Below are 27931 nucleotides of genomic sequence, written 5' to 3'. Positions count from 1 at the left end.
ATTCTATACTGTCAGTTATCCTCACTGGGGCTTCCTAGTCTATTCTATTCTATACTGTCAGTTATCCTCACTGGGGCTTCTAGTCTATTCTATACTGTCAGTTATCCTCACTGGGGCTTCTAGTCTATACTATACTGTCAGTTATCCTCACTGGGGCTTCTAGTCTAGTCTATTCTATACTGTCAGTTATCCTCACTGGGGCTTCTAGTCTATTCTATACTGTCAGTTATCCTCACTGGAGCTTCTAGTCTAGTCTATTCTATACTGTCAGTTATCCTCACTGGGGCTTCTAGTCTATTCTATACTGTCAGTTATCCTCACTGGGGCTTCTAGTCTATTCTATACTGTCAGTTATCCTCACTGGAGCTTCTAGTCTATTCTATTCTATACTGTCAGTTATCCTCACTGGAGCTTCTAGTCTATTCTATTCTATACTGTCAGTTATCCTCACTGGAGCTTCTAGTCTATTCTATTCTATACTGTCAGTTATCCTCACTGGAGCTTCTAGTCTATTCTATTCTATACTGTCAATTATCCTCACTGGAGCTTCTAGTCTATTCTATTCTATACTGTCAGTTATCCTCACTGGGGCTTCTAGTCTATTCTATACTGTCAGTTATCCTCACTGGGGCTTCTAGTCTATTCTATACTGTCAGTTATCCTCACTGGGGCTTCTAGTCTATTCTATACTGTCAGTTATCCTCACTGGGGCTTCTAGTCTATTCTATACTGTCAGTTATCCTCACTGGGGCTTCTAGTCTATTCTATACTGTCAGTTATCCTCACTGGGGCTTCTAGTCTATTCTATACTGTCAGTTATCCTCACTGGGGCTTCTAGTCTATTCTATACTGTCAGTTATCCTCACTGGAGCTTCTAGTCTATTCTATTCTATACTGTCAGTTATCCTCACTGGGGCTTCTAGTCTATTCTATTCTATACTGTCAGTTATCCTCACTGGGGCTTCTAGTCTATTCTATTCTATACTGTCAGTTATCCTCACTGGGGCTTCTAGTCTATTCTATTCTATACTGTCAGTTATCCTCACTGGGGCTTCTAGTCTATTCTATTCTATACTGTCAGTTATCCTCACTGGGGCTTCTAGTCTATTCTATACTGTCAGTTATCCTCACTGGGGCTTCTAGTCTAGTCTATTCTATACTGTCAGTTATCCTCACTGGGGCTTCTAGTCTATTCTATTCTATTCTATACTGTCAGTTATCCTCACTGGGGCTTCTAGTCTATTCTATTCTATACTGTCAGTTATCCTCACTGGGGCTTCCTAGTCTATTCTATTCTATACTGTCAGTTATCCTCACTGGGGCTTCTAGTCTATTCTATACTGTCAGTTATCCTCACTGGGGCTTCTAGTCTATACTATACTGTCAGTTATCCTCACTGGGGCTTCTAGTCTAGTCTATTCTATACTGTCAGTTATCCTCACTGGGGCTTCTAGTATATTCTATTCTATACTGTCAGTTATCCTCACTGGGGCTTCTAGTCTATTCTATACTGTCAGTTATCCTCACTGGGGCTTCTAGTCTATTCTATTCTATACTGTCAGTTATCCTCACTGGGGCTTCTAGTATATTCTATTCTATACTGTCAGTTATCCTCACTGGGGCTTCTAGTCTATTCTATTCTATACTGTCAGTTATCCTCACTGGGGCTTCTAGTATATTCTATTCTATACTGTCAGTTATCCTCACTGGGGCTTCTAGTCTATTCTATTCTATACTGTCAGTTATCCTCACTGGGGCTTCTAGTCTATTCTAGTCTATTCTATTCTTCTACCTTGTGCCATTATGTTGGTGAGCAATTGTAATGTTGTTGCATTTCTGCCTCATATTTGTTGGTGAATAACATAACTAGATGTTACTTGATGGTGAATAACATAACTAGATGTTACTTGATGGTGAATAACATAACTAGGTGTTCCTTGATGGTGAGTAACAACTATATTGTTCTTGATGGTGAATAACAGAACTATATGTCCCTTGATGGTGAGTAACAGAACTAGATGTTACTTGATGGTGAATAACATAACTAGGTGTTACTTGATAGTGAGTAACAGAACTAGGTGTTACTTGATGGTGAGTAACATAACTATATGTTCCTTGATGGTGAATAACAGAACTATATGTCCCTTGATGGTGAATAACAGAACTATATGTCCCTTGATGGTGAATAACAGAACTATATGTCCCTTGATGGTGAATAACAGAACTAAATGTCCCTTGATGGTGAGTAACAGAACTAGATGTTACTTGATGGGGAGTAACAGAACTAGATGTTACTTGATGGTGAGTAACAGAACTAGATGTTACTTGATGGGGAGTAACAGAACTAGATGTTACTTGTTGGTGAATAACAGAACTAGATGTTACTTGATGGTGAGTAACAGAACTATATGTTCCTTGATGGTGAGTAACAACTATATTGTTCTTGATGGTGAATAACAGAACTATATGTCCCTTGATGGTGAATAACAGAACTAGATGTTACTTGATGGTGAATAACAGAACTAGATGTTTCTTGATGGTGAATAACAGAACTATATTTTTCTTGATGGTGAGTAACAGAACTATATTTGTCTTGATGGTGAGTAACAGAACTATATTTTTCTTGATGGTGAATAACAGAACTATATTTTTCTTGAGGTTGAGTAACAGAACTATATTTTTCTTGATGGTGAGTAACAGAACTATATGTTCCTTGATGGTGAGTAACAGAACTATATGTTCCTTGATGGTGAGTAACATAACTATATGTTCCTTGATGGTGAGTAACAGAACTATATGTTCCTTGATGGTGAGTAACAGAACTATATTTTTCTTGATGGTGAGTAACAGAACTATATTTTTCTTGATGGTGAGCAACAACTATATTTTTCTTGATGGTGAGCAACAGAACTATATTTTTCTTGATGGTGAGTAACAAAACTATATGTTCCTTGATGGTGAGCAACGAACTGTAACAGTTTGTATATTGCTTTTTATTTTCCTCTGCAGCCATCAACATCACCCGGGCCAGGTTCAGTGGGAATGATGAGTTTGGGTACACCTCGTTCATAGCATACTCCTCCATCCCCAGTCTCAGTGTCTACTACGAGTTCCAACTGAAACTAACGTTCGCCGACAGCGCCTCAGCGCTGAAGGACAACCTCATCCTCTTCTCTGGACAGAAAGGACAGGGTGAGGATGGAGCAGTCTATTTTTCAAGTGTTAAAGGAGAGTTGAGTTCCATTCAACCTTTAGGATTTTTCATTCATTAGTTTTCAAAAGGAGTGGAGCAGTCCCAATGTGTGGCTCCTAATAGATTTTTCAGGGCGATAGATTACACACACACACACACACACACACACACACTTTCGCACACAAACACACTCTCTCTCCCACACACACACACACACACACACACACACTTTCCACTCACTTTCCCGCTAATAAAGATATTTTTGCCAAGGGACTCCCTTTGGCAGAGTACGAGACTGTTTCAACCTGTTTCTACTGATGAGTGTTCCAGCCATCTCCCTGCAATTAATTCAACTCTCATCTAAACTATTGTTTTCCACATCAAGAGTTTTTTATTTCCTTTCAGAGAGGGTAATAAAATAAAGGCTGTAGCTGGCAGCCAATGGATGAAGAGGTAATACAAACAAGCAAACGACTCCCATTCATTTATGTTAATAGCTTTTAATGTTCTTTGATATGAGGCAGATGAGACATAAATTGGATACACTATTAATAAGGGACAGATGTAGCTCTAGCCTTCCTTCCTTCCTTCCTTAATTTCCTTTCCTTCCTTCCTTCCTTCCTTCCTTCCTTCCTTCCTTCCTTCCTTAATTTCCTTTCCTTCCTTATTTTTAAATGTTTCCTTTCTCTCAGGTCAACTTTAATAGCTGCTTAACTGAATGCCATGTCATCAGTGCACAGTATGTTTAATCAAAAGACAGAGTGTGCATCCCAAATGGCACCCTATTCCCTATATAGTGCATATGTAGCCCATAGGGCTCTGGTCAAAACTAGCACTATGTAGGGAATAGGGTACCATTTGGGACAGCTGAATAGGAAACAAAAGGGTTGGGTTGTGGATCTTCTGCACTTGGCTGGTTCCCTCTAGAGATGACTATTTAGGGTGATTCATAGAGGGAGAGGAGGAAGGAGACAGCCAGCTTGAATAATGATGCAGTCGTCAGGGGAAGGAACTGAACAGAAAGAATAGCACTGTACAAAGAAAGAAAGAGGACAAAATAAAAAGAGGGAAATTAAAAAGGAAGGATGACGAACAACGAACAAGTATAATTGGTCTGATAAATTGACATCAAACCTCCATGGGACATATCATCCAGTAGAATGCTTTGCTTTATATTAAACTTTGTGATGTTTTTGGATTGTATGAAACAATTGCAAAATGTCTAGTCAAGTTAGATGTTTTCGAACTTTAGAAGCAATTATCCCATGAAATCAAACATAGATATACAAACTATTGAAGAAATAGAAGAGTAGGAAGTATATAAAAACAAAAGCAGTCCTCCGTGACGCTGGTCCCTCCACCCATATACTGCTCCATGAAGCACAAACGTCCTTCACTAGATGGCCTTCCTCACCCCAAAAACATCAACATTATTGACATATTCATTGTTTTAGCTTAGATTCATTCAGACAGATTTGAGGCAGAAATGGGCTTCAGCAGACAATGTCACATAGGTAATATTTTCAAATGTTATGCAGCACATAGTAGCCGGACTACTTGATGTATCCCATTACACTTTGTGAGATACGAGACCGATCAGTGCAGGCGGAATAGTCTGATGACGTATGACAATGGGTTGTGTGTGTTTTGAGTCCATGCCATATGGTCCAGATATATAATACATATCCTATAGGCTTTTTCTCATCATACAGCATGTAATCTATATTGTATATATGATATGTGTTCTATATTGTATATATGTGTTCTATATTGTATATATTATGTGTGTTCTATATTGTATATATTATATGTCTTCTATATTGTATATATGTGTTATATATTGTATATTGTATATATGTGTTCTATATTGTATATATTATATATGTGTTCTCTATTATATATATATATATATATATATATATATATATATATATGTGTTCTATATTGTATATATGACATATGTGTTCTGTATTGTATATATGTGTTCTATATTGTATAGATGTGTTCTATATTGTATATTTGATATATGTGTTATATATTGTATATATGAAATATGTGTTCTATATTGTATATATGTGTTCTATATTGTATATTTGATATACAGTTGAAGTCGGAAGTTTACATACACTTAGGTTGGAGTCATTAATTAAAACTCGTTTTTCAACCACTGCACAAATTTCTTGTTAACAAACTATAGTTTTGGCAAGTCGGTTAGGAGATCTACTTTGTGCATGACACAAGGAATTTTTCCAACAATTGTTTACAGACAGATTATTTCACATATAATTCACTGTATCACAATTCCAGTGGGTCAGAGGTTTACTGTGCCTTTAAAAAGCTTGGAAAATTCCACAAAATGATGTCATGGCTTTAGAAGCTTCTGATAGGCTGATTGACATAATTTGAGTCAATTGGAGTTGTACCTGTGGATGTATTTCAAGGCCTACCTTCAAACTCAGTGCCTATTTGCTTGACATCATGGTAAATCAAAAGAAATCAGCCAAAAAAAATTGCAGACCTCCACAAGTCTGGTTCATCCTTGGGAGCAATTTCCAAACAACTGGAGGTACCACGTTCATCTGTACAAACAATAGTACGCAAGTGTAAACACCATGGGACCACGCAGCCGTCATACCGCTCAGGAAGGAGACACGTTCTGTCTCCTAGAGATGAATGTACTTTGGTGCGAAAAGTGCAAATCAATCCCAGAACAACAGCAAAGGACCTTGTGAAGATGCTGGAGGAAACAGGTACAAAAGTATCTATATCCATAGTAAAACGAGTCCTATATCGACATAACCTGAAAGGCCGCTCAGCAAGGAAGAAGCCACTGCTCCAAAACCACCATAAAAAAGCCAGACTATGGTTTGCAACTGCACATGGGGACAAAGATCGTACTTTTTGGAGAAATGTCCTCTGGCCTGTTGAAAGAAAAATAGAACTGTTTGGCCATAATGACCATCGTTATGTTTGGAGGAAAAAAGGAGAGGCTTGCAAGCCAAAGAACACCACCGTGATGCACAGGGGTGGCAGCATCATGTTGTGGGGGTGCTTTGCTGCAGGAGGGATTGGTGCACTTCACAAAACAGGTGGCATCATGAGGAAGGGTAATTATGTGGATATATTGAAGCAACATCTCAAGACATCAGTCAGGAAGTTAAAGCTTGGTTGCAAATGGGTCTTCCAAATGGACAATGACCTCAAGCAAACTTCCAAAGTTGGCATAAGGACAGCAAAGTCAAGGTATTGGAGTGGCCATCACAAAGCCCTGACCTCAATCCCATAGAACATTTTTGGGCAGAACTGAAAAAGCGTGTGCGAGCAAGGAGGCCTATAATCCTGACTCAGTTACACCAGGTCTGTCAGGAGGAATGGGCCAAAATTCACCCAACTTATTGTGGGAAGCTTGTGGAAGGCTACCCGAAATGTTTGACCCAAGCTAAACAATTTAAAGGCAATGCTACCAAATACTAATTGAGTGTATGTTAACTTCTGACCCACTGGGAATGTGATGAAAGAAAGAAAAGCTGAAATAAATCATTCTCTCTACTATTATTCTGACATTTCACATTCTTAAAATAAAGTGGTGATCCTAACTGACCTGAGACAGGGAATTTTTACTAGGATTAAATGTCAGGAATTGTGAATAACTGAGTTAAAATGTATTTGGCTAAGGTGTATGTAAACCTCTGACTTCAACTGTATATGTGTTCTATATTGTATATATGAAATATGTGTTCTATATTGTATATATGATATATGTGTTCTCTATTGTATATATGATATATGTGTTCTCTATTGTATATATGATATATGTGTTCTATATTGTATATATGATATATGTGTTCTATATTGTATATATGTGTTCTCTATTGTATATATATGTGTTCTCTATTGTATATATGATATATGTGTTCTATATTGTATATATTATATATGTGTTCTATATTGTATATATGATATATGTGTTCTATATTGTATATATGTGTTCTATATTGTATGTATGATATATGTGTACTATATTGTATATATGTATTCTATATTGTATATATGTGTTCTATATTGTGTTTGTGTATATATATATATACACACAAACACTGCTCAAAAAAATAAAGGGAACGCTTAAACAACACATCCTAGATCTGAATGAAAGAAATAATCTTATTAAATACTTTTTTCTTTACATAGTTCAATGTGCTGACAACAAAATCACACAAAAATAATCAATGGAAATCCAATTTATCAACCCATGGAGGTCTGGATTTGGAGTCACACTCAAAATTAAAGTGGAAAACCACACTACAGGCTGATCCAACTTTGATGTAATGTCCTTAAAACAAGTCAAAATGAGGCTCAGTAGTGTGTGTGGCCTCCACGTGCCTGTATGACCTCCCTACAACACCTGGGCATGCTCCTGATGAGGTGGCGGATGGTCTCCTGAGGGATCTCCTGCCAGACCTGGACTAAAGCATCCGCCAACTCCTGGACAGTCTGTGGTGCAACGTGGCGTTGGTGGATGGAGCGAGACATGATGTCCCAGATGTGCTCAATTGGATTCAGGTCTGGGGAACGGGCGGGCCAGTCCATAGCATCAATGCCTTCCTCTTGCAGGAACTGCTGACACACTCCAGCCACATGAGGTCTAGCATTGTCTTGCATTAGGAGGAACCCAGGGCCAACCGCACCAGCATATGGTCTCACAAGGGGTCTGAGGATCTCATCTCGGTACCTAATGGCAGTCAGGCTACCTCTGGCGAACACATGGAGGGCTGTGCGGCCCCCCAAAGAAATGCCACCCCACACCATGACTGACCCACCGCCAAACCGGTCATGCTGGAGGATGTTGCAGGCAGCAGAACGTTCTCCACGGCGTCTCCAGACTCTGTCACGTCTGTCACATGTGCTCAGTGTGAACCTGCTTTCATCTGTGAAGAGCACAGGGCGCCAGTGGCGAATTTGCCAATCTTTGTGTTCTCTGGCAAATGCCAAACGTCCTGCACGGTGTTGGGCTGTAAGCACAACCCCCACCTGTGGACGTCGGGCCCTCATACCACCCTCATGGAGTCTGTTTCTGACCGTTTGAGCAGACACATGCACATTTGTGGCCTGCTGGAGGTCATTTTGCAGGGCTCTGGCAGTGCTCCTCCTGCTCCTCCTTGCACAAAGACGGAGGTAGCGGTCCTGCTGCTGGGTTGTTGCCCTCCTACAACCTCCTCCACGTCTCCTGATGTACTGGCCTGTCTCCTGGTAGCGCCTCCATGCTCTGGACACGACGCTGACAGACACAGCAAACCTACTTGCCACAGCTCGCATTGATGTGCCATCCTGGATGAGCTGCACTACCTGAGCCACTTGTGTGGGTTGTAGACTCTGTCTCATGCTACTACTAGAGTGAAAGCACCGCCAGCATTCAAAAGTGACCAAAACATCAGCCAGGAAGCATAGGAACTGAGAAGTGGTCTGTGGTCCCCACCTGCAGAACCACTCCTTTATTGGGGGTGTCTTGCTAATTGCCTATAATTTCCACCTGTTGTCTATTCCATTTGCACAACAGCATGTGAAATGTATTGTCAAACAGTGTTGCTTCCTAAGTGGACAGTTTGATTTCACAGAAGTGTGATTGACTTGGAGTTACATTGTGTTGTTTAAGTGTTCCCTTTATTTTTTTGAGCAGTGTATATATCTTTGTGTTCCATATTTTTATTATATGGTTCCAGGCATTGATGGAGATGACTTCTTCGTTCTGGGGGTTCGGAATGGCAGAATTGTTCACAAGTTCAACCTTGGATCTGGTGTGGGAACCATGGTCAGCGACCGGCTGAACCGTGAGATCGATATCCACACTGTGAACTTTGGCAGATCTCGGAGAACAGGATGGTTAAAGGTGCTTTGCTTTTTCAGTAACTTTCTACCCCTGAAAAGAATGTGTAATCGATAGTGTGAGTTTCTTGGATATTTTAGGATATGTTTCATTTTGTAAAAAGGTTCCTTAATGCACTGTCATCTGAAAACATGGCTGTTCCCTTTCTGAGGTCAGAGGTCTGTGACTGGAATCTAATCTCATATGTCCATTGACAGACTGCTATAATAGGAGTCTTCTCTTTGCTGACCCATTGACAGACTGCTATAATAGGAGTCTTCTCTTGGCTGATCCATTGACAGACTGCTATAATAGGAGTCTTCTCTTTGCTGATCCATTGACAGACTGCTATAATAGGAGTCTTCTCTTTGCTGATCCATTGACAGACTGCTATAATAGGAGTCTTCTCTTTGCTGATCCATTGACAGACTGCTATAATAGGAGTCTTCTCTTTGCTGATCCATTGACAGACTGCTATAATAGGAGTCTTCTCTTTGCTGATCCATTGACAGACTGCTATAATAGGAGTCTTCTCTTTGCTGATCCATTGACAGACTGCTATAATTGGAGTCTTCTCTTTGCTGATCCATTGACAGACTGCTATAATAGGAGTCTTCTCTTTGCTGATCCATTGACAGACTGCTATAATTGGAGTCTTCTCTTTGCTGATCCATTGACAGACTGCTATAATAGGAGTCTTCTCTTTGCTGATCCATTTACAGACTGCTATAATAGGAGTCTTCTCTTTGCTGATCCATTGACAGACTGCTATAATAGGAGTCTTCTCTTTGCTGATCCATTGACAGACTGCTATAATAGGAGTCTTCTCTTTGCTGATCCATTGACAGACTGCTATAATAGGAGTCTTCTCTTTGCTGATCCATTGACAGACTGCTATAATAGGAGTCTTCTCTTTGCTGATCCATTGACAGACTGCTATAATAGGAGTCTTGTCTTTGTGGATCCATCAAGGCAGAGACAGAGTATGGTGTACTGAATCATTTCTGTATCCTTTCAGGTGGACAGACAGAGAAACAGGACAGGCTCTTCTCCAGGTCACCTGGCAGGTCTCAATGCGCTAAGCCAAGTCTTTGTAGGAGGATATAATGAATATACTCCTGAACTACTGCCCCTCGGATCCAGGTTTCGCAATGGCTTTCAAGGTAAGACATTACAGTGACTCCCACATCTTTCAAGGTAAGACATTACAGTGACTCCAACAGCTTTCACAGCAAGACATTACAGTGACTCCAACAGCTTTCAAGGTAAGACATTACAGTAACTCCAACAGCTTTCGCGGCAAGACATTACAGTGACTCCAACAGCTTTCGCGGCAAGACATTACAGTGACTCCAACAGCTTTCACAGCAAGACATTACAGCGACTCCAACAGCTTTCAAGGTAAGACATTACAGTGACTCCAACTGCTTTCACAGCAAGACATTACAGTGACTCCAACAGCTTTCAAGGTAAGACATTACAGTGACTCCAACAGCTTTCGCGGCAAGACATTACAGTGACTCCAACAGCTTTCACAGCAAGACATTACAGTGACTCCAACAGCTTTCAAGGTAAGACATTACAGTGACTCCAACAGCTTTCGCGGCAAGACATTACAGTGACTCCAACAGCTTTCACAGCAAGACATTACAGTGACTCCAACAGCTTTCACGGTAAGACATTACAGTGTCTCCAAAACCTTTCACGGAAAGACATTACAGTGACTCCAACAGCTTTCACGGCAAGACATTACAGTGACTCCAACAGCTTTCACAGCAAGACATTACAGTGACTCCAACAGATTTCACGGTAAGACATTACAGTGACTCCAACAGCTTTCGCGGCAAGACATTACAGTGACTCCAACAGCTTTCACGGTAAGACATTACAGTGACTCCAACACCTTTCACGGAAAGACATTACAGTGACTCCAACAGCTTTCACGGCAAGACATTACAGTGACTCCAACAGCTTTCACGGTAAGACATTACAGTGACTCCAACAGCTTTCACAGCAAGACATTACAGTGACTCCAACAGCTTTCGCGGCAAGACATTACAGTGACTCCAACAGCTTTCACAGCAAGACATTACAGTGACTCCAACAGCTTTCAAGGTAAGACATTACAGTGACTCCAACAGCTTTCAAGGTAAGACATTACAGTGACTCCAACAGCTTTCACAGCAAGACATTACAGTGACTCCAACAGCTTTCAAGGTAAGACATTACAGTGACTCCAACAGCTTTCAAGGTAAGACATTACAGTGACTCCAACAGCTTTCAAGGTAAGACATTACAGTGACTCCAACAGCTTTCACAGCAAGACATTACAGTGACTCCAACAGCTTTCAAGGTAAGACATTACAGTAACTCCAACAGCTTTCGCGGCAAGACATTACAGTGACTCCAACAGCTTTCGCGGCAAGACATTACAGTGACTCCAACAGCTTTCACAGCAAGACATTACAGCGACTCCAACAGCTTTCAAGGTAAGACATTACAGTGACTCCAACTGCTTTCACAGCAAGACATTACAGTGACTCCAACAGCTTTCAAGGTAAGACATTACAGTGACTCCAACAGCTTTCGCGGCAAGACATTACAGTGACTCCAACAGCTTTCACAGCAAGACATTACAGTGACTCCAACAGCTTTCAAGGTAAGACATTACAGTGACTCCAACAGCTTTCGCGGCAAGACATTACAGTGACTCCAACAGCTTTCACAGCAAGACATTACAGTGACTCCAACAGCTTTCACGGTAAGACACTACAGTGACTCCAAAACCTTTCACGGAAAGACATTACAGTGACTCCAACAGCTTTCACGGCAAGACATTACAGTGACTCCAACAGCTTTCACAGCAAGACATTACAGTGACTCCAACAGATTTCACGTTAAGACATTACAGTGACTCCAACAGCTTTCACGGCAAGACATTACAGTGACTCCAACAGCTTTCACAGCAAGACATTACAGTGACCCCAACAGCTTTCACGGTAAGACATTACAGTGACTCCAACACCTTTCACGGAAAGACATTACAGTGACTCCAACAGCTTTCACGGCAAGACATTACAGTGACTCCAACAGCTTTCACGGTAAGACATTACAGTGACTCCAACAGCTTTCACAGCAAGACATTACAGTGACTCCAACAGCTTTCGCGGCAAGACATTACAGTAACTCCAACAGCTTTCACAGCAAGACATTACAGTGACTCCAACAGCTTTCAAGGTAAGACATTACAGTGACTCCAACAGCTTTCAAGGTAAGACATTACAGTGACTCCAACAGCTTTCACAGCAAGACATTACAGTGACTCCAACAGCTTTCGCGGCAAGACATTACAGTGACTCCAACAGCTTTCACAGCAATACATTACAGTGACTCCAACAGCTTTCAAGGTAAGACATTACAGTGACTCCAACAGCTTTCACAGCAAGACATTACAGTGACTCCAACAGCTTTCACAGTAAGACATTACAGTGACTCCAACAGCTTTCACGGTAAGACATTACAGTGACTCCAACAGCTTTCAAGGTAAGACATTACAGTGACTCCAACAGCTTTCACAGCAAGACATTACAGTGACTCCAACAGCTTTCACAGCAAGACATTACAGTGACTCCAACAGCTTTCACAGCAAGACATTACAGTGATTGTAGTATTGCCACTATAAGTAACTACTACCACCACTACTGACTATAGTGAGTATAAAATTGAACTGATAAAATGTATATAAACACCTTTTTACAACATCATTTATCACAGTGTTTGTAACATGGCCTGGACGTCTGTAGAGTGACAGCAGCATAGTGACAGGCTAGTTTCAGACAGTCAGACAGTCAGAGGGAGTGCAATACTAATCAGAGGGGGGAGATCAGTGGCAGCAGGATAGTGACAGGCTAGTTTCAGACAGTCAGACAGTCAGAGGGAGTGCAATACTAATCAGAGAGGGGAGATGAGTGACAGCAGGATAGTGACAGGCTAGTTTCAGACAGTCAGACAGTCAGAGGGAGTGCAATACTAATCAGAGAGGGGAGATCAGTGGCAGCAGCATAGTGACAGGCTAGTTTCAGACAGTCAGACAGTCAGAGGGAGTGCAATACTAATCAGAGAGGGGAGATCAGTGGCAGCAGGATAGTGACAGGCTAGTTCAGTACCACAGGGGTACCACAGGGTTCAATTCTTGGGCCAACTCTTTTCTCTGTATACATAAATGATGTCGCTCTTGCTGCTGGTGAATCTCTGATCCACCTCTACGCAGACGACACCATTCTGTATACTTCTGGCCCTTCTTTGGACACTGTGTTAACAACCCTCCAGACGAGCTTCAATGCCATTCAACTCTCCTTCCGTGGTCTCCAACTGCTCCTAAACACAAGTAAAACTAAATGCATGCTCTTCAACCGATCGCTGCCTTCACCTGCCCGCCCATCCAGCATAACTTCTCTGGACGGTTCTAACTTAGAATTTGTGGACAACTACAAATACCTAGGTGTCTGGTTAGACTGTAAACTCTCCTTCCAGACTCACATCAATCATCTCCAATCCAAAGTGAAATCTAGAATTGGCTTCCTATTTCGCAACAAAGCATCCTTCACTCATGCTGCCAAACATACCCTCGTAAAACTGACCATCCTACCAATCCTCGACTTCGGCGATGTCATTTACAAAATAGCCTCCAATACCCTACTCAACAAGCTGGATGCAGTCTATCACAGTGCCATCCGTTTTGTCACCAAAGCCCCATATACAACCCACCACTGCGACCTGTATGCTCTCGTTGGCTGGCCTTCACTTCATCATCGTCGCCAAACACATTGGCTCCAGGTCATCTACAAGACCCTGCTAGGTAAAGTCCCCCCTTATCTCCGCTCACTGGTCACCATAGCAGCACCCACCTGTAGCACGCGCTCCAGCAGGTATATCTCTCTGGTCACCCCTAAAGCCAACTCCTCCTTTGGTCATCTCTCCTTCCAGTTCTCAGCTGCCAATGATTGGAACGAACTACAAAAATCTCTAAAACTGGAAACACTTATCTCCCTCACTAGCTTTAAGCACCAGCTGTCAGAGCAGCTCACAGATCTCTGCACCTGTACATAGCCCATCTTTAATTGAGCCCAAACTACTACCTTTTCCCCTACTGTATTTATTTATTTTATTTATTTTGCTCCTTTGCACCATATTATTTATATTTTAACTTTTAACTTTCTTCAAACTACAAATCTACCATTCCAGTGTTTTTTCTTGCCATACTTTATTTACTTTGCCACCATGGCATTTTTTTGCCTTTACCTCCATTATCTCACATCATTTGCTCACATTGTATATAGTCTTATTTTTTTCTACTGCATCATTGATTGTATGTTGTTTTACTCCATGTGTAACTCTGTGTTTTTGTATGTTGTCGAACTGCTTTGCTTTATCTTGGCCAGGTCGCAATTGTAAATGAGAACTTGTTCTCAACTTGCCTACCTGGTTAAATAAAGGTGAAATAAATAAAATAAATAAAAATAAATAAAATAGTTTCCGACAGTCAGACAGTCAGAGGGAGTGCAATACTAATCAGAGAGGGGAGATCAGTGGCAGCAGCGTAGTGACAGGCTAGTTTCAGACAGTCAGACAGTCAGAGGGAGTGCAATACTAATCAGAGGGGGGAGATCAGTGGCAGCAGGATAGTGACAGGCTAGTTTCAGACAGTCAGACAGTCAGAGGGAGTGCAATACTAATCAGAGAGGGGAGATGAGGTTAGAATAGAATAGAGCTCCAACGTTGATTGTGCCTGCGTCCTTTAAAGGGGCAATCTGGGATTGGTACGTTTATTTATTTTACTTTTAAATTGATCATATATAGCCATTGAGTGTTGAGGAATATAACTTATAAATGCCTCATGAGCTTACTTCAATTGTCGTACCCCATCAGAACAGAAAATATAAACTAGTTTTTACTGCATTGTTTGTAAACACTGTAATTGTAAACATAACTCTGTATAGCTTCAGAACATGATTAAAACTTCACTTAGATCTCATGGATTGTCAGTCCTTGCATCCATAGCTTCGTCTGTGAACTTTACATTTCTCCAGCCCCATCCCTCAGCTTTTTACCAAAAACAGTGGCTGGTTAACAGTTTAGCTGTTTTTTGAATCATAGATTGTCCCTTTAATCACTTCACGCCTGTAAAGTTATGCATTCTCTGCAAATCCCATGTGGCCCTCTCATAAGTCAGTCAGACAAGGGCACCATCCAGATGATGGTTGTCATAATCAGAATCAATTCTATTGGCTCCCAGCTGACCCTTAATGAAGCCTATGATTACATCCCAAATGGCAACCTATTCCCTATATAGTGCACTACTTCTGACCAGAACCCTATTAGCCTCCTGGTTTAAAAGTAGTGCAGTGTATCGGCAACAGGGTGCCATTTGGGACAGAGCATCCTGAGTATAGTGTTGATTGTGATTGCTCTGCGAGTGGAGCAGCGGGGTGGGGATATCACCTCCATAACTAACAGTAATGATAATAACAGATATGAATATCATCACAAGTTGTTAGGGCAGACAATGCTGCTGCCTCCACCGTGGTTATTGTCATGATGATGATGATGCCTTGTTATTGTGAAAGATCACTGTACTTTAAATGAAGGTGAACAAGTCTTTTTCCATTTGGTGGTTATATATGCAGACACGAGCAATCTCCCTTGCTGCGTCCCAAATATAGTGCACTACCTTTTGACCAGAGCCGAATGGGGGTCAAAAGTAGTGCACTAAATAGGGAATATGGTACTGTTTGGGATGTCGCCCGTTTGTCTGTTTGGTTCTGTTGAACAAACATCCCTATGATTCATTCATCTCTGTATAAACATACACGCTTTGGAATGAAAATCAGCCACACACACACACACACACACACACACACACACCCACACCACACCACACCACACCACACCACACCACACCACACCACACCACACCACACCACACCACACCACACCACACCACACCACACACACCAATTGACTTGCTGTAGCTAGGTGTTAGGGGTGCTGTACTGTAGTCCCACCATGCAGGTAACCAGAAAGCAGGTAGACCTGGTAGATCACATGTTGCTTTAACCTTTTTGCCAGCCACATAATGACAACTAATCAGATGTGTGTGTGTGTGTGTGTGTGTGTGTGTGTGTGTGTGTGTGTGTGTGTGTGTGTGTGTGACCTTCCTGCAGTCCTAATGGCTGGCAGTGAACACTACCAGTTATTGGTACATCCTCACTCCCCTGTGGACAGGCTAGGTGGCTATGGGAAGGAAGACACTACAGCTGGCCCACGAATGGCACCCTATTCCCTACATAATGCACTACTTTTGACCAGAGTCCAGGTTAAATGAAGTAACACAGAACATGATTAGGGTTACAGCATTAGCAGTAGTCTGCATCTAAAATGGCACCCTATTCCCTACATAGTGCACTACCCAATGGTCCCTGGTCGAAAGTGGTGCACTATATAGGGAATAGGGTGCAGTTTGGGATATACACAAAGACACTTCTGCTACTGCTGTATCCCTAAACATGTCCTGGGTCAATTCATTTACACCTGCTAATCAAATAATGACTAACTAACCAGAGAGAAAGGCACCAGCGCAGTGTGGGTGTGTTTGTTGTGGCCACGTTGAGATGTGTTGTGGCCACGTTGAGATGTGTTGTGGCCACGTTGAGATGTGTTTGTTATGGCCACGTTGAGATGTGTTTGTTATGGCCGCGTTGAGATGTGTTTGTTATGGCCACGTTGAGATGTGTTTGTTATGGCCACGTTGAGATGTGTTTGTTATGGCCGCGTTGAGATGTGTTTGTTATGGCCACGTTGAGATGTGTTGTGGCCACGTTGAGACGTGTTTGTTATGGCCACGTTGAGACGTGTTTGTTGTGGCCACGTTGAGATGTGTTTGTTGTGGCCACGTTGAGATGTGTTTGATGTGGCCACGTTGAGATGTGTTTGTTGTGGCCACGTTGAGATGTGTTTGTTGTGGCCACGTTGAGATGTGTTTGTTGTGGCCACGTTGAGATGTGTTTGTTGTGCCCACGTTGAGATGTGTTTGTTGTGGCCACGTTGAGATGTGTTTGTTGTGGCCACGTTGAGACGTGTTTGTTGTGGCCACGTTGAGATGTTGTTTGTTATGGCCACGTTGAGATGTGTTTGTTGTGGCCACGTTGAGATGTGTTTGTTGTGGCCACGTTGAGATGTGTTTGTTATGGCCACGTTGAGATGTGTTTGTTATGGCCACGTTGAGATGTGTTTGTTATGGCCACGTTGAGATGTGTTTGTTATGGCCACGTTGAGATGTGTTTGTTGTGGCCACGTTGAGATGTGTTTGTTGTGGCCACGTTGAGATGTGTTTGTTGTGGCCACGTTGAGATGTGTTTGTTGTGGCCACGTTGAGATGTGTTTGTTGTGGCCACGTTGAGATGTGTTTGTTGTGGCCACGTTGAGATGTGTTTGTTATGGCCACGTTGAGATGTGTTTGTTATGGCCACGTTGAGATGTGTTTGTTATGGCCACGTTGATTCTTACTGGATCACAGGATAATGAAGTAGCCTTGTCCAGATAGAATGGCCCTAGGGCATGATAACTATTTCCTGTTTCTGTAGCGTGAGTAGCCTTGTCCCAGACAGAATGGCCCTAGGGCATGATAACTATTTCCTGTTTCTGTAGCGTGAGTAGCCTTGTTCCAGATAGAATGGCCCTAGGGCATGATAACTATTTCCTGTTTCTGTAGCGTGAGTAGCCTTGTCCAGATAGAATGGCCCTAGGGCATGATAACTATTTCCTGTTTCTGTAGCGTGAGTTGCCTTGTCCAGATAGAATGGCCCTAGGGCATGATAACTATTTCCTGTTTCTGTAGCGTGAGTAGCCTTGTCCAGACAGAATGGCCCTAGGGCATGATAACTATTTCCTGTTTCTGTAGCGTGAGTAGCCTTGTCCAGACAGAATGGCCCTAGGGCATGATAACTATTTCCTGTTTCTGTAGCGTGAGTAGCCTTGTCCAGACAGAATGGCCCTAGGGCATGATACCTATTTTCTGTTTCTGTAGCGTGAGTTGCCTTGTCCAGATAGAATGGCCCTAGGGCATGATAACTATTTCCTGTTTCTGTAGCGTGAGTAGCCTTGTCCAGATAGAATGGCCCTAGGGCATGATAACTATTTCCTGTTTCTGTAGCGTGAGTAGCCTTGTCCAGATAGAATGGCCCTAGGGCATGATAACTATTTCCTGTTTCTGTAGCGTGAGTAGCCTTGTCCAGATAGAATGGCCCTAGGGCATGATAACTATTTCCTGTTTCTGTAGCGTGAGTAGCCTTGTCCAGATAGAATGGCCCATAGGGCAGGAGATATATTGCCTTTTTCTGTAGCGTGAGGCAGTTTGATGTACATGTCCAACCCCTGGAGAGCTGTGTTGACTTGTTGTTCTCCATCAGCTGTGTTCACTTGTTGGTCTCCATCGGCTGTGTTTAGTTGTTGTTCTCCATCAGCTGTGTTGACTTGTTGTTCTCCATCGGCTGTGTTGAGTTGTTGGTCTCCATCAGCTGTGTTGAGTTGTTGTTGTCCATCAGCTGTGTTGAGTTGTTGTTCTCCATCAGCTGTGTTGAGTTGTTGTTCTCCATCAGCTGTGTTGAGTTGTTGTTCTCCATCAGCTGGGTTGAGTTGTTGGTCTCCATCAGCTGTGTTGAGTTGTTGTTCTTCATCAGCTGTGTTGAGTTGTTGGTCTCCATCAGCTGTGTTGAGTTGTTGGTCTCCATCAGCTGTGTTTAGTTGTTGTTCTCCATCAGCTGTGTTGAGTTGTTATTCTTCATCAGCTGTGTTGACTTGTTGTTCTCCATCAGCTGTGTTGAGTTGTTGGTCTCCATCGACTGTGTTGACTTGTTGTTCTCCATCAGCTGTGTTGAGTTGTTGTTCTCCATCAGCTGTGTTGAGTTGTTGGTCTCCATCAGCTGGGTTGAGTTGTTGGTCTCCATCAGCTGTGTTGAGTTGTTGTTCTCCATCAGCTGTGTTGAGTTGTTGGTCTCCATCAGCTGCCTCCGTATTGTATTTGTCTGCGTAGCTGCTGAAATCAAACACAATAATCACAAAGCATGCCAACAGCTTGCCCTAAACAAGATGGTAATAAAATATACATTTAAGTGTGAAATGTATGCATGTTTAAAAAAAAGATTTTCAAAATAAAACAATTATGTCCAATTTCATGATGGCAAGATGTTTAATTAGATTTGAACAAGATGTTACTGTAATGTTTTTCTTTAGACTTCTACAATGGGTTTATCATAATAACTAAAGGTCATATCTTACAGACTCTCATTTCATCAAACTGTGACACATTAAGATAATACACACACTGGTTTTTACCTTTGTTAAATGTTTGCACTTTAGCATCAGTTTGTATTTTGATTAGATTTCTATATGCCTCAGGCATTCAGAGTTGCCTGGTGTTGATTTCCTTTTATCAAACTGTCAGAAATACCTTTTGATCTTCTTATAGGTGAGATTTACTTGTCTAAAACAAATGAGAAACAAAGTTTGCACAAAGAGTTTTGTAATTTATTGATGTTTAAGTGGTTGAAGGGACTGGCAATTCATTTGAGCTTTAACACCAGCCATAAGAAGTTACTTCAGATGGTCAAAGGTTACTGTTATATTAACTCATTGGTTTTGACATTAATAGTCCATGACGAATATAATGCCTTTAAAACAAAGCTAGTCTGTTCATTGAAATATAATGCCTTTAAAACAAAGCTAGTCTGTTCACTGCATATGCTGTTCTAACAGTATGTGAGGTGTTGATACTCTAGATCTGACTGATTGGACATCAATATGGGTTGCATCTCAAATGACAACATATTCCCTATATAGTACACTACCTTTGACCAGAAATAGTGCCCTGTATAGGGAATATGGTGCCATTTAGGACACACCCTGAACTCTCTGTTAGCTCAAACATAATTTTCTCAGTGTCATCTACAGTATCCTCTTATCTAATACCAGACATCACCCTCCTCATCCTCTAATCTAATACCAGACATCATCCTCATCATCCTCTTATCTAATACCAGACATCACCCTCCTCATCCTCTAATCTAATACCAGACATCACCCTCCTCATCCTCTAATCTAATACCAGACATCACCCTCCTCATCCTCTAATCTAATACCAGACATCACCCTCATCATCCTCTAATCTAATACCAGACATCACCCTCCTCATCCTCTAATCTAATACCAGACATCACCCTCATCATCCTCTAATCTAATACCAGACATCACCCTCATCATCCTCTAATCTATTACCAGACATCACCCTCCTCATCCTCTTATCTAATACCAGACATCACACTCATCATCCTCTAATCTAATACCAGACATCACCCTCATCATCCTCTAATCTAATACCAGACATCACCCTCCTCATCCTCTAATCTAATACCAGACATCACCCTCCTCATCCTCTAATCTAATACCAGACATCACCCTCATCATCCTCTTATCTAATACCAGACATCACCCTCATCATCCTCTAATCTAATACCAGACATCACCCTCCTCATCCTCTAATCTAATACCAGACATCACCCTACTCATCCTCTAATCTAATACCAGACATCACCCTCCTCATCCTCTAATCTAATACCAGACATCACCCTCATCATCCTCTAATCTAATACCAGACATCACCCTCCTCATCCTCTAATCTAATACCAAACATCACCCTCCTCATCCTCTTATCTAATACCAGACATCACCCTCTTCATCCTCTAATCTAATACCAGACATCACCCTCATCATCCTCTAATCTAATACCAGACATCACCCTCATCATCCTCTAATCTAATACCAGACATCACCCTCCTCATCCTCTAATCTAATACCAGACATCACCCTCCTCATCCTCTAATCTAATACCAGACATCACCCTCCTCATCCTCTTATCTAATACCAGACATCACCCTCATCATCCTCTAATCTAATACCAGACATCACCCTCCTCATCCTCTAATCTAATACCAGACATCACCCTCATCATCCTCTTATCTAATACCAGACATCACCCTCATCATCCTCTAATCTAATACCAGACATCACCCTCCTCATCTTCTAATCTAATACCAGACATCACCCTACTCATCCTCTAATCTAATACCAGACATCACACTCATCATCCTCTAATCTAATACCAGACATCACCCTCATCATCCTCTAATCTAATACCAGACATCACCCTCCTCATCCTCTAATCTAATACCAGACATCACCCTCCTCATCCTCTAATCTAATACCAGACATCACCCTCATCATCCTCTTATCTAATACCAGACATCACCCTCATCATCCTCTAATCTAATACCAGACATCACCCTCCTCATCCTCTAATCTAATACCAGACATCACCCTCCTCATCCTCTAATCTAATACCAAACACCACCCTCATCATCCTCTAATCTAATACCAAACATCACCCTCATCATCCTCTTATCTAATACCAAACGCCACCCTCATCGTCCTCTCTTAGCTAATGGCAAACATAACCCTCATAATCCTCTTTAACCATCTGAAATTGTTGACGACAGTATATATTTGCAGTTTGGCCACACACACACACACACACACACACACACACACACACACACACATGCATGTGCACACAGAAGTCTTTCATTGTAGTTGACAGTGATCTAATGGGATGACAGTTTGAAGACTAAAAATGAATGCTACTGTTGTTTCCCTGAAGCAATGAGAATCAAAGGTAACAGGGCTGGAAACACGCACACACATGCACACACACACACAAGGCAAAGCAAGAGTCGGCATCATGCCATGAAAATTCCTGCGTGAACATGACATTTCCACAGTGTCCTGTTTATTCCAATAAAACGAGAGAGTGAGAAGAGGGTCTGTGCATAGTGCAGAGATGGTGTGTGTCTAGGCAGGGGGGGGGGTTCTGTGTGTGTGTGTGTGTGTGTGTGAGAGAGAGAGAGAGATGGTTTCCAAGCCTTGGCTAGTGTGTTCAGGAGGATTCATATTTATAGTAGACCTAGTTTGCGTCCAAAATGGCTCCCTATTCCCTTGATAGTGCACTACTTCTGACCAGGGCCCATAGGAAATAGGGTGCCATTTGGGACCCAGCCCTAGTGCTCCGCAGATACAGACCAAACAAATATTTCCGATGCAACTCCCCTGTTGCAGTAGACAGGATATTTGCCCTGTTGCAGTAGATAGAATATTTTCCCTGTTGTAGTAGACAGAATATTTCCCCTGATTAGTAGACAGAATATTTCCCCTGTTGCACTAGACAATATTTCCCCTGTTGCAGTAGACAGAATATTTGCCCTGTTTCAGTAAAGACAGAATACAAATCACAGGAAGGAGAGAGTGAATTTGGGTGAATGTGCTTTTTTGTGAAAATAATTAAGAATCCTCCTATTATGTTGGATTTAATCTAACTGCTAGTCTATGCAGAGATTTCATCCTAGCAAATTATGTAAAATTACCATTTAATGGAGAGAGATATGCAGAGAGTGAATTACAGCATATCCTTTATTTCCAACCCTTAATATAAATATTCAATGACTGGCTCAAACCTTCAGTGACCCATTTTCTTTGTGTTTTTGTTAATACAAATTACAATTAACCTTACCCTAACCCTTGCAACAACTATACACAAACATGAACATGAAGTCATTAACATGAAGTCATTATCATGACACCATGATCATTTCCCAACACCATGGGGAAATAGTACTCTTCATTTTTTCTGGCTTTGTAAAAAAATACATGAAAAAAATCACTTAAGTATGTGTGTGAGCACAGTGCCTTCAGAAAGTATTCATACCCCTTGACTTATTCCACATTTTGTTGTTACAGCCTGAATTCAACATTTATTAAATAGATTGTTTTTTCTCACTCATCTACACACAATACCCCATAATGACAAAGTGAAAACATGTTTTTAGAAATGTTTGCAAATGTATTGAAAATGAAATACAGAAATACACTACATGACCAAAAGTATGTGGACACCTGTTCGGCAAACATCTCATTCCAAAATCATGGGTATTAATATGGAGTTGATCCCCCTTTGCTGTTATAACAGCCTCCACTCTTCTGGGAAGACTTTCCACTAGATGTTGGAACATTGCTGCGGGGACTTGCTTCCATTCAGCCACAAGAGCATTAGTGAGGTTGGGCACTGATGTTGGACGATTAGGCCTGGCTCACAGTTGGTGTTCCACTTCATCCCAAAGGTGTTTGATGGGGTTGAGGTCAGGGCTCTGTGCAGGCCAGTCAAGTTCATCCACACCGATCTCGACAAACCATTTCTGTATGGACCTTGCTTTGTGCACTGGGGCATTGTCATGCTGAAACAGGAAAGGTCAAACTGTTGCCACCAAGTTGAAAGCACAGAATCATCTCATATACTTTTGTATATTTAGTGTATTGTATTTACATAATTATTCACACCCCTGAGTCAATACTTTGTAGAAGCACCTTTGGCAGCGATTACACATGTCTCTAAGAGACAGTCTCTAAGAGCTTTCCACACCTGGATTGTGCAACATTTGCCCATTATTCTTTAAAAAAAAATTAAAGCACTGTCAAATTGGTTGTTGATCCTTGCTCGATAACCCTTTTCAGGTCTTGCCATATATTTTCAATAGATTTAAGTCAAAACTGTAACTTGCCCATTTAGGAATATTCACTGTCTTCTTGGTAAGCAACTCCTGTGTAGATTTGGCCTTGGTTATTGTCCTGCTGAAAGGTGAGTAAATCTCCTAGTGTTTGGTGGGGAGCAGACTGAATCAAATCAAATCAAATGTATTTATATAGCCCTTCTTACATCCGCTGATATCTCAAAGTGCTGTACAGAAACTCAGCCTAAAACCCCAAACAGCAAGCAATGCAGATGTAGAAGCACAAACCAGGTTTTCCTCTAAGATTTTGCCTGTGCTTAGCTCCATTCTGTGTTTTTTTTATCCTGAAAAACTCCCCAGTCCTTAACGATTACATGTATACACATAACATGACACAGCCACCACTATGTTTGAAAATATGGACAGTGGTACTCAGTAATGTATTGGATTTGCCCCAAACATAGCACTTTGTATCCAGGACAAAAAGTTAATTACTTTGCCACATTTTTTGCAGTGTAACTTTAGTGCCATGTTGCAAAACAGTCTTCCTTCTTTTCCCTCCTGTCATTTAGGTTAGTATTCTGGAGTAACTACAATGTTGTTGGTCCATCCTCAGTTTTCTCCTATCGCAGCCATTAAACTCTGTAACTGTTTTAAAGTCACCATTGGCCTCAAGGTAAAATCCCTGAGTGGTTTCTTTCCTCTCCAGCAACTGAGTTAGGAATGACGCCTGTTTCTGTGTAGTCACCGGGTGTATTGATACACCATCCAAGTGTAATTAATATCGTTACCATGCTGAAAGGGATATTCAATGTCTGTTTTTTTGCCATCTATCAGTAGGTGCCCTTCTTTGCAAGGCACTGGAAAACCTCACTGGTCTTTGTGTTTGAAATTCACTGCTAGACTGAGGTACCTTACAGATAATTGTATGTGTGGGGTACAGAGATGTGTCAAAAATCATGTTAAACACTATTATTGCACACAGAGTCCATGCAACTTACTATGTGACTTGTTAAGCACATTTTTACTCTTGAACGTATTTAGGCTTGCCATAACGAAGGGGTTGAATACTTATTGACTCAAGACATTTCAGCTTATAATTTTTTATTAATTTGAAAAAATGTAGAAAAACATAACATTATGAGGTATTGTGTGTAGGCCAGTGACAAAAAATCTAAATTTTATCCATTTTAAATTCAGGCTGTAACACAACAAAATGTGGAAAAAGTCAAGGGGTTTGAATACCTTCTGAAGGTGTGTGTGTGTGTGTGTGTGTGTGTGTGTGTGTGTGTGTGTGTGTGTGTGTGTGTGTGTGTGTGTGTGTGTGTGTGTACACGTGTTTCCAGCCCTGTTACCTTTGATTCTCATTGCTTCAGGGAAACAACAGTAGCATTCATTTTTAGTCTTCAAACTGTCATCCCATTAGATCACTGTCAACTACAATGAAAGACTTCTCTCTGACAGAAAGAAAGACCGTTTGAGTGGGTATGTTTTGTACGGTGTCCATATTAGGACACCCCAGCTTCTTTTGACTCTGAGGATGTCCTAATATGGACAGTTTGAAGACTAAAAATGAATGCTGCTGTTGTTTCCCTGAAGCAATGCGTTATAGTTATATGTTTTGTGATTTCAAAGGTTTCCTGTTTGAGCGATGTGAAGTTCCGAGAAATGTCTGCTTAATTACACACACTGTTTGTCTGCTCAGTTTGAGTGGGTTTTTCTGTGTTATTTCACAGGTTGCATATTTGATCTGGAGTTTCGGACGAGGAGAGACGGGAAGTTCATAGCGTTGGGGAAGCCTGAGGGTCATCCTAACTCTGGCCGTAGTGTGGGTCAGTGCGGGGTCACACCCTGCACCCTGGTGACCTGCAGGAACGGAGGAACCTGTGTGGACTCTGGATCCTCTGTCTAGTATGTACACTACATTTTCATTGATTCTTTTATTTTGTTGAACCGTTCTTTAAACCAGGATGTCCCATTGTTATGCTTGTAATCAATTAATCAGATTGATTTATATTGCCCTTTCTACCACAATATATCTCCCAAAGTGCTTTACCTGAACCCATGAAGCCCATGGTATGTGACTGTGGTATTATTATTATTCAGTTAAGTGACTACAATGACATCTCTGCATAATATGACTTGACCAGAGATGTAGGCTAAGGCTGGTCATATATAGGGTTGGGGGGGGGGGGGGGGGGGGGGGGGGGGGCTCGTGGTTTCTTCTATAAACCTTCTATCAGTGAGACTCAGAAAATGCCCACGCTAAAACAGTCCTTGTGGCAAGTGCTCCCTCTATCCATCTCTATGGCGAGACTGAGAAAACAGGACCATGTATTGATGTTGCATGTCAGACCAAGGGCTTAGTGGGCATCAGGCCTCCTCCGGCTGCTGTAATCAATGTTATTATCCCAGAAATGAGAGGCTTTGGAGACATAAATCACTGCTCAACATGGAGGCAAATGAATGGGTATGGCTGTACCACTGTTAGTCCTATTAATCATGGTTGGCTGGGTTGACCAGGAGATAGGTGGTGAATTCTATTTCAGCCTGTACAAGTGCTGATCTAGAATCACGTCCCCAATGCCCATGTGTTCTTGTTCATTATGATATAAAAGGTAAAATTTATCCTAGATCAGCACTCCTACTCTGAGATGCTTTGTAAATACAGGTCCAGATTCCTAACATGTGTTTGGAATCAGCTTAGCCTTTTAGCTCATAATGAACAAGATTATATGGACAGGGGGGACCTGATCCTAGATCAGTTTGTTTTAGTTTCTTCTATTCAGGAGAGACTTATCTGTCTGTATTGTTGAGAACAGCATCATCAGAGCAAGGAGCTGTGTGTTTAGGACTCGATGTTAATGAATGTGATACACAACAGTGCAGGAAATAGTGGATTCATTCAGACAATAATTGCAAAATGTAATGTAGTTGGTGAAGATATAATAACTCTTAGTAATTCACTGAAGATGTATCATCACCATCTGTAGACTCTGTAGATGTATCATCACCATCTGTAGACTCTGTAGATGTATCATCACCATCTGTAGACTCTAGATGTATCATCACCATCTGTAGACTCTGTAGATGTATCATCACCATCTGTAGACTCTGTAGATGTATCATCACCATCTGTAGACTCTGTAGAGTCTGACCTACAGTATTACTAGTAATAAGCCAGTCCCCTGTACTACAGTATTACTAGTAGTAAGCCAGTCCCCTGTACTACAGGATTACTAGTAATAAGCCAGTCCCCTGTACTACAGTATTACTAGTAGTAAGCCAGTCCCCTGTACTACAGGATTACTAGTAATAAGCCAGTGCCCTGTACTACAGTATTACTAGTAATAAGCCAGTCCCCTGTACGACAGTATTACTAGTAATAAGCCAGTGCCCCTGTACTACAGTATTACTAGTAATAAGCCAGTCCCTTGTACTATAGGATTACTAGTAATAAGCCAGTCCCCTGGACTACAGTATTACTAGTAATAAGCCAGTCCCCTGTACTACAGGATTACTAGTAATAAGCCAGTCCCCTGTACTACAGTATCACTAGTAGTAAGCCAGTCCCCTGTACGACAGTATTACTAGTAATAAGCCAGTGCCCTGTACTACAGTATTACTAGTCGTACTCCATGTCATTCTGCTCTCCCCTGTAGCACTACTAGCAGCACTGTCTGTGCCAGTAGTAGAAGTAGTTATTCTGATGTTACGTAAACCTCATGACATCTCCCCTAGCTGCCAGTAACCCTAACCCATGTGTTCCTCTCTCCCCTAGCTGCCAGTTACCCTAACCCATGTGTTCCTCTCTCCCCTAGCTGCCAGTTACCCTAACCCATGTGTTCCTCTCTCCCCTAGCTGCCAGTTACCCTAACCCATGTGTTCCTCTCTCCCCTAGCTGCCAGTAACCCTAACCCATGTGTTCCTCTCTCCCCTAGCTGCCAGTGCCCATTCGGCTGGAAGGGAGCACTCTGCTCTGAGACCGTGTCTGTGTGCGACGCTGAACACCGTCCCCCTCCTTTGTGTGCCCGTGGTTCCACCTGCGTACCCCTTCCAGACGGATACACCTGCCTCTGCCCCTTGGGCACCGGCGGACTGCACTGTCAGCAAGGTCAGAATACTGACCAAACACTAACCAAATACTATTAGGTCAGAATACTGACCAAACACTAACCAAATACTATTAGGTCAGAATACTGACCAAAC

The 27931-nt window shown here is 41.8% G+C and overlaps 1 protein-coding gene across 1 annotated transcript in view; it reads left to right on the top strand.

The window, feature by feature from the left end:
- Window positions 1-27931, top strand: part of LOC115193444 (protein eyes shut homolog) — a 63972-nt gene that overhangs the window by 14267 nt on the left and 21774 nt on the right. Inside the window, exons 2-6 of the mRNA XM_029752133.1 lie at window positions 3010-3192; window positions 8911-9077; window positions 10072-10216; window positions 25459-25633; window positions 27664-27836. Of these exons, the coding sequence (XP_029607993.1) occupies window positions 3010-3192; window positions 8911-9077; window positions 10072-10216; window positions 25459-25633; window positions 27664-27836 (843 nt within the window). The remainder of the gene's footprint in view (window positions 1-3009; window positions 3193-8910; window positions 9078-10071; window positions 10217-25458; window positions 25634-27663; window positions 27837-27931) is intronic.

The sequence above is a fragment of the Salmo trutta genome, chromosome 5 (genome assembly GCF_901001165.1).
Source record: "Salmo trutta chromosome 5, fSalTru1.1, whole genome shotgun sequence".
NCBI classification, from domain to species: domain Eukaryota; kingdom Metazoa; phylum Chordata; class Actinopteri; order Salmoniformes; family Salmonidae; genus Salmo; species Salmo trutta.
The sequence above is the reverse complement of the archived record's forward strand: the minus strand, read 5'-3'. Positions and strand labels throughout refer to the sequence as shown.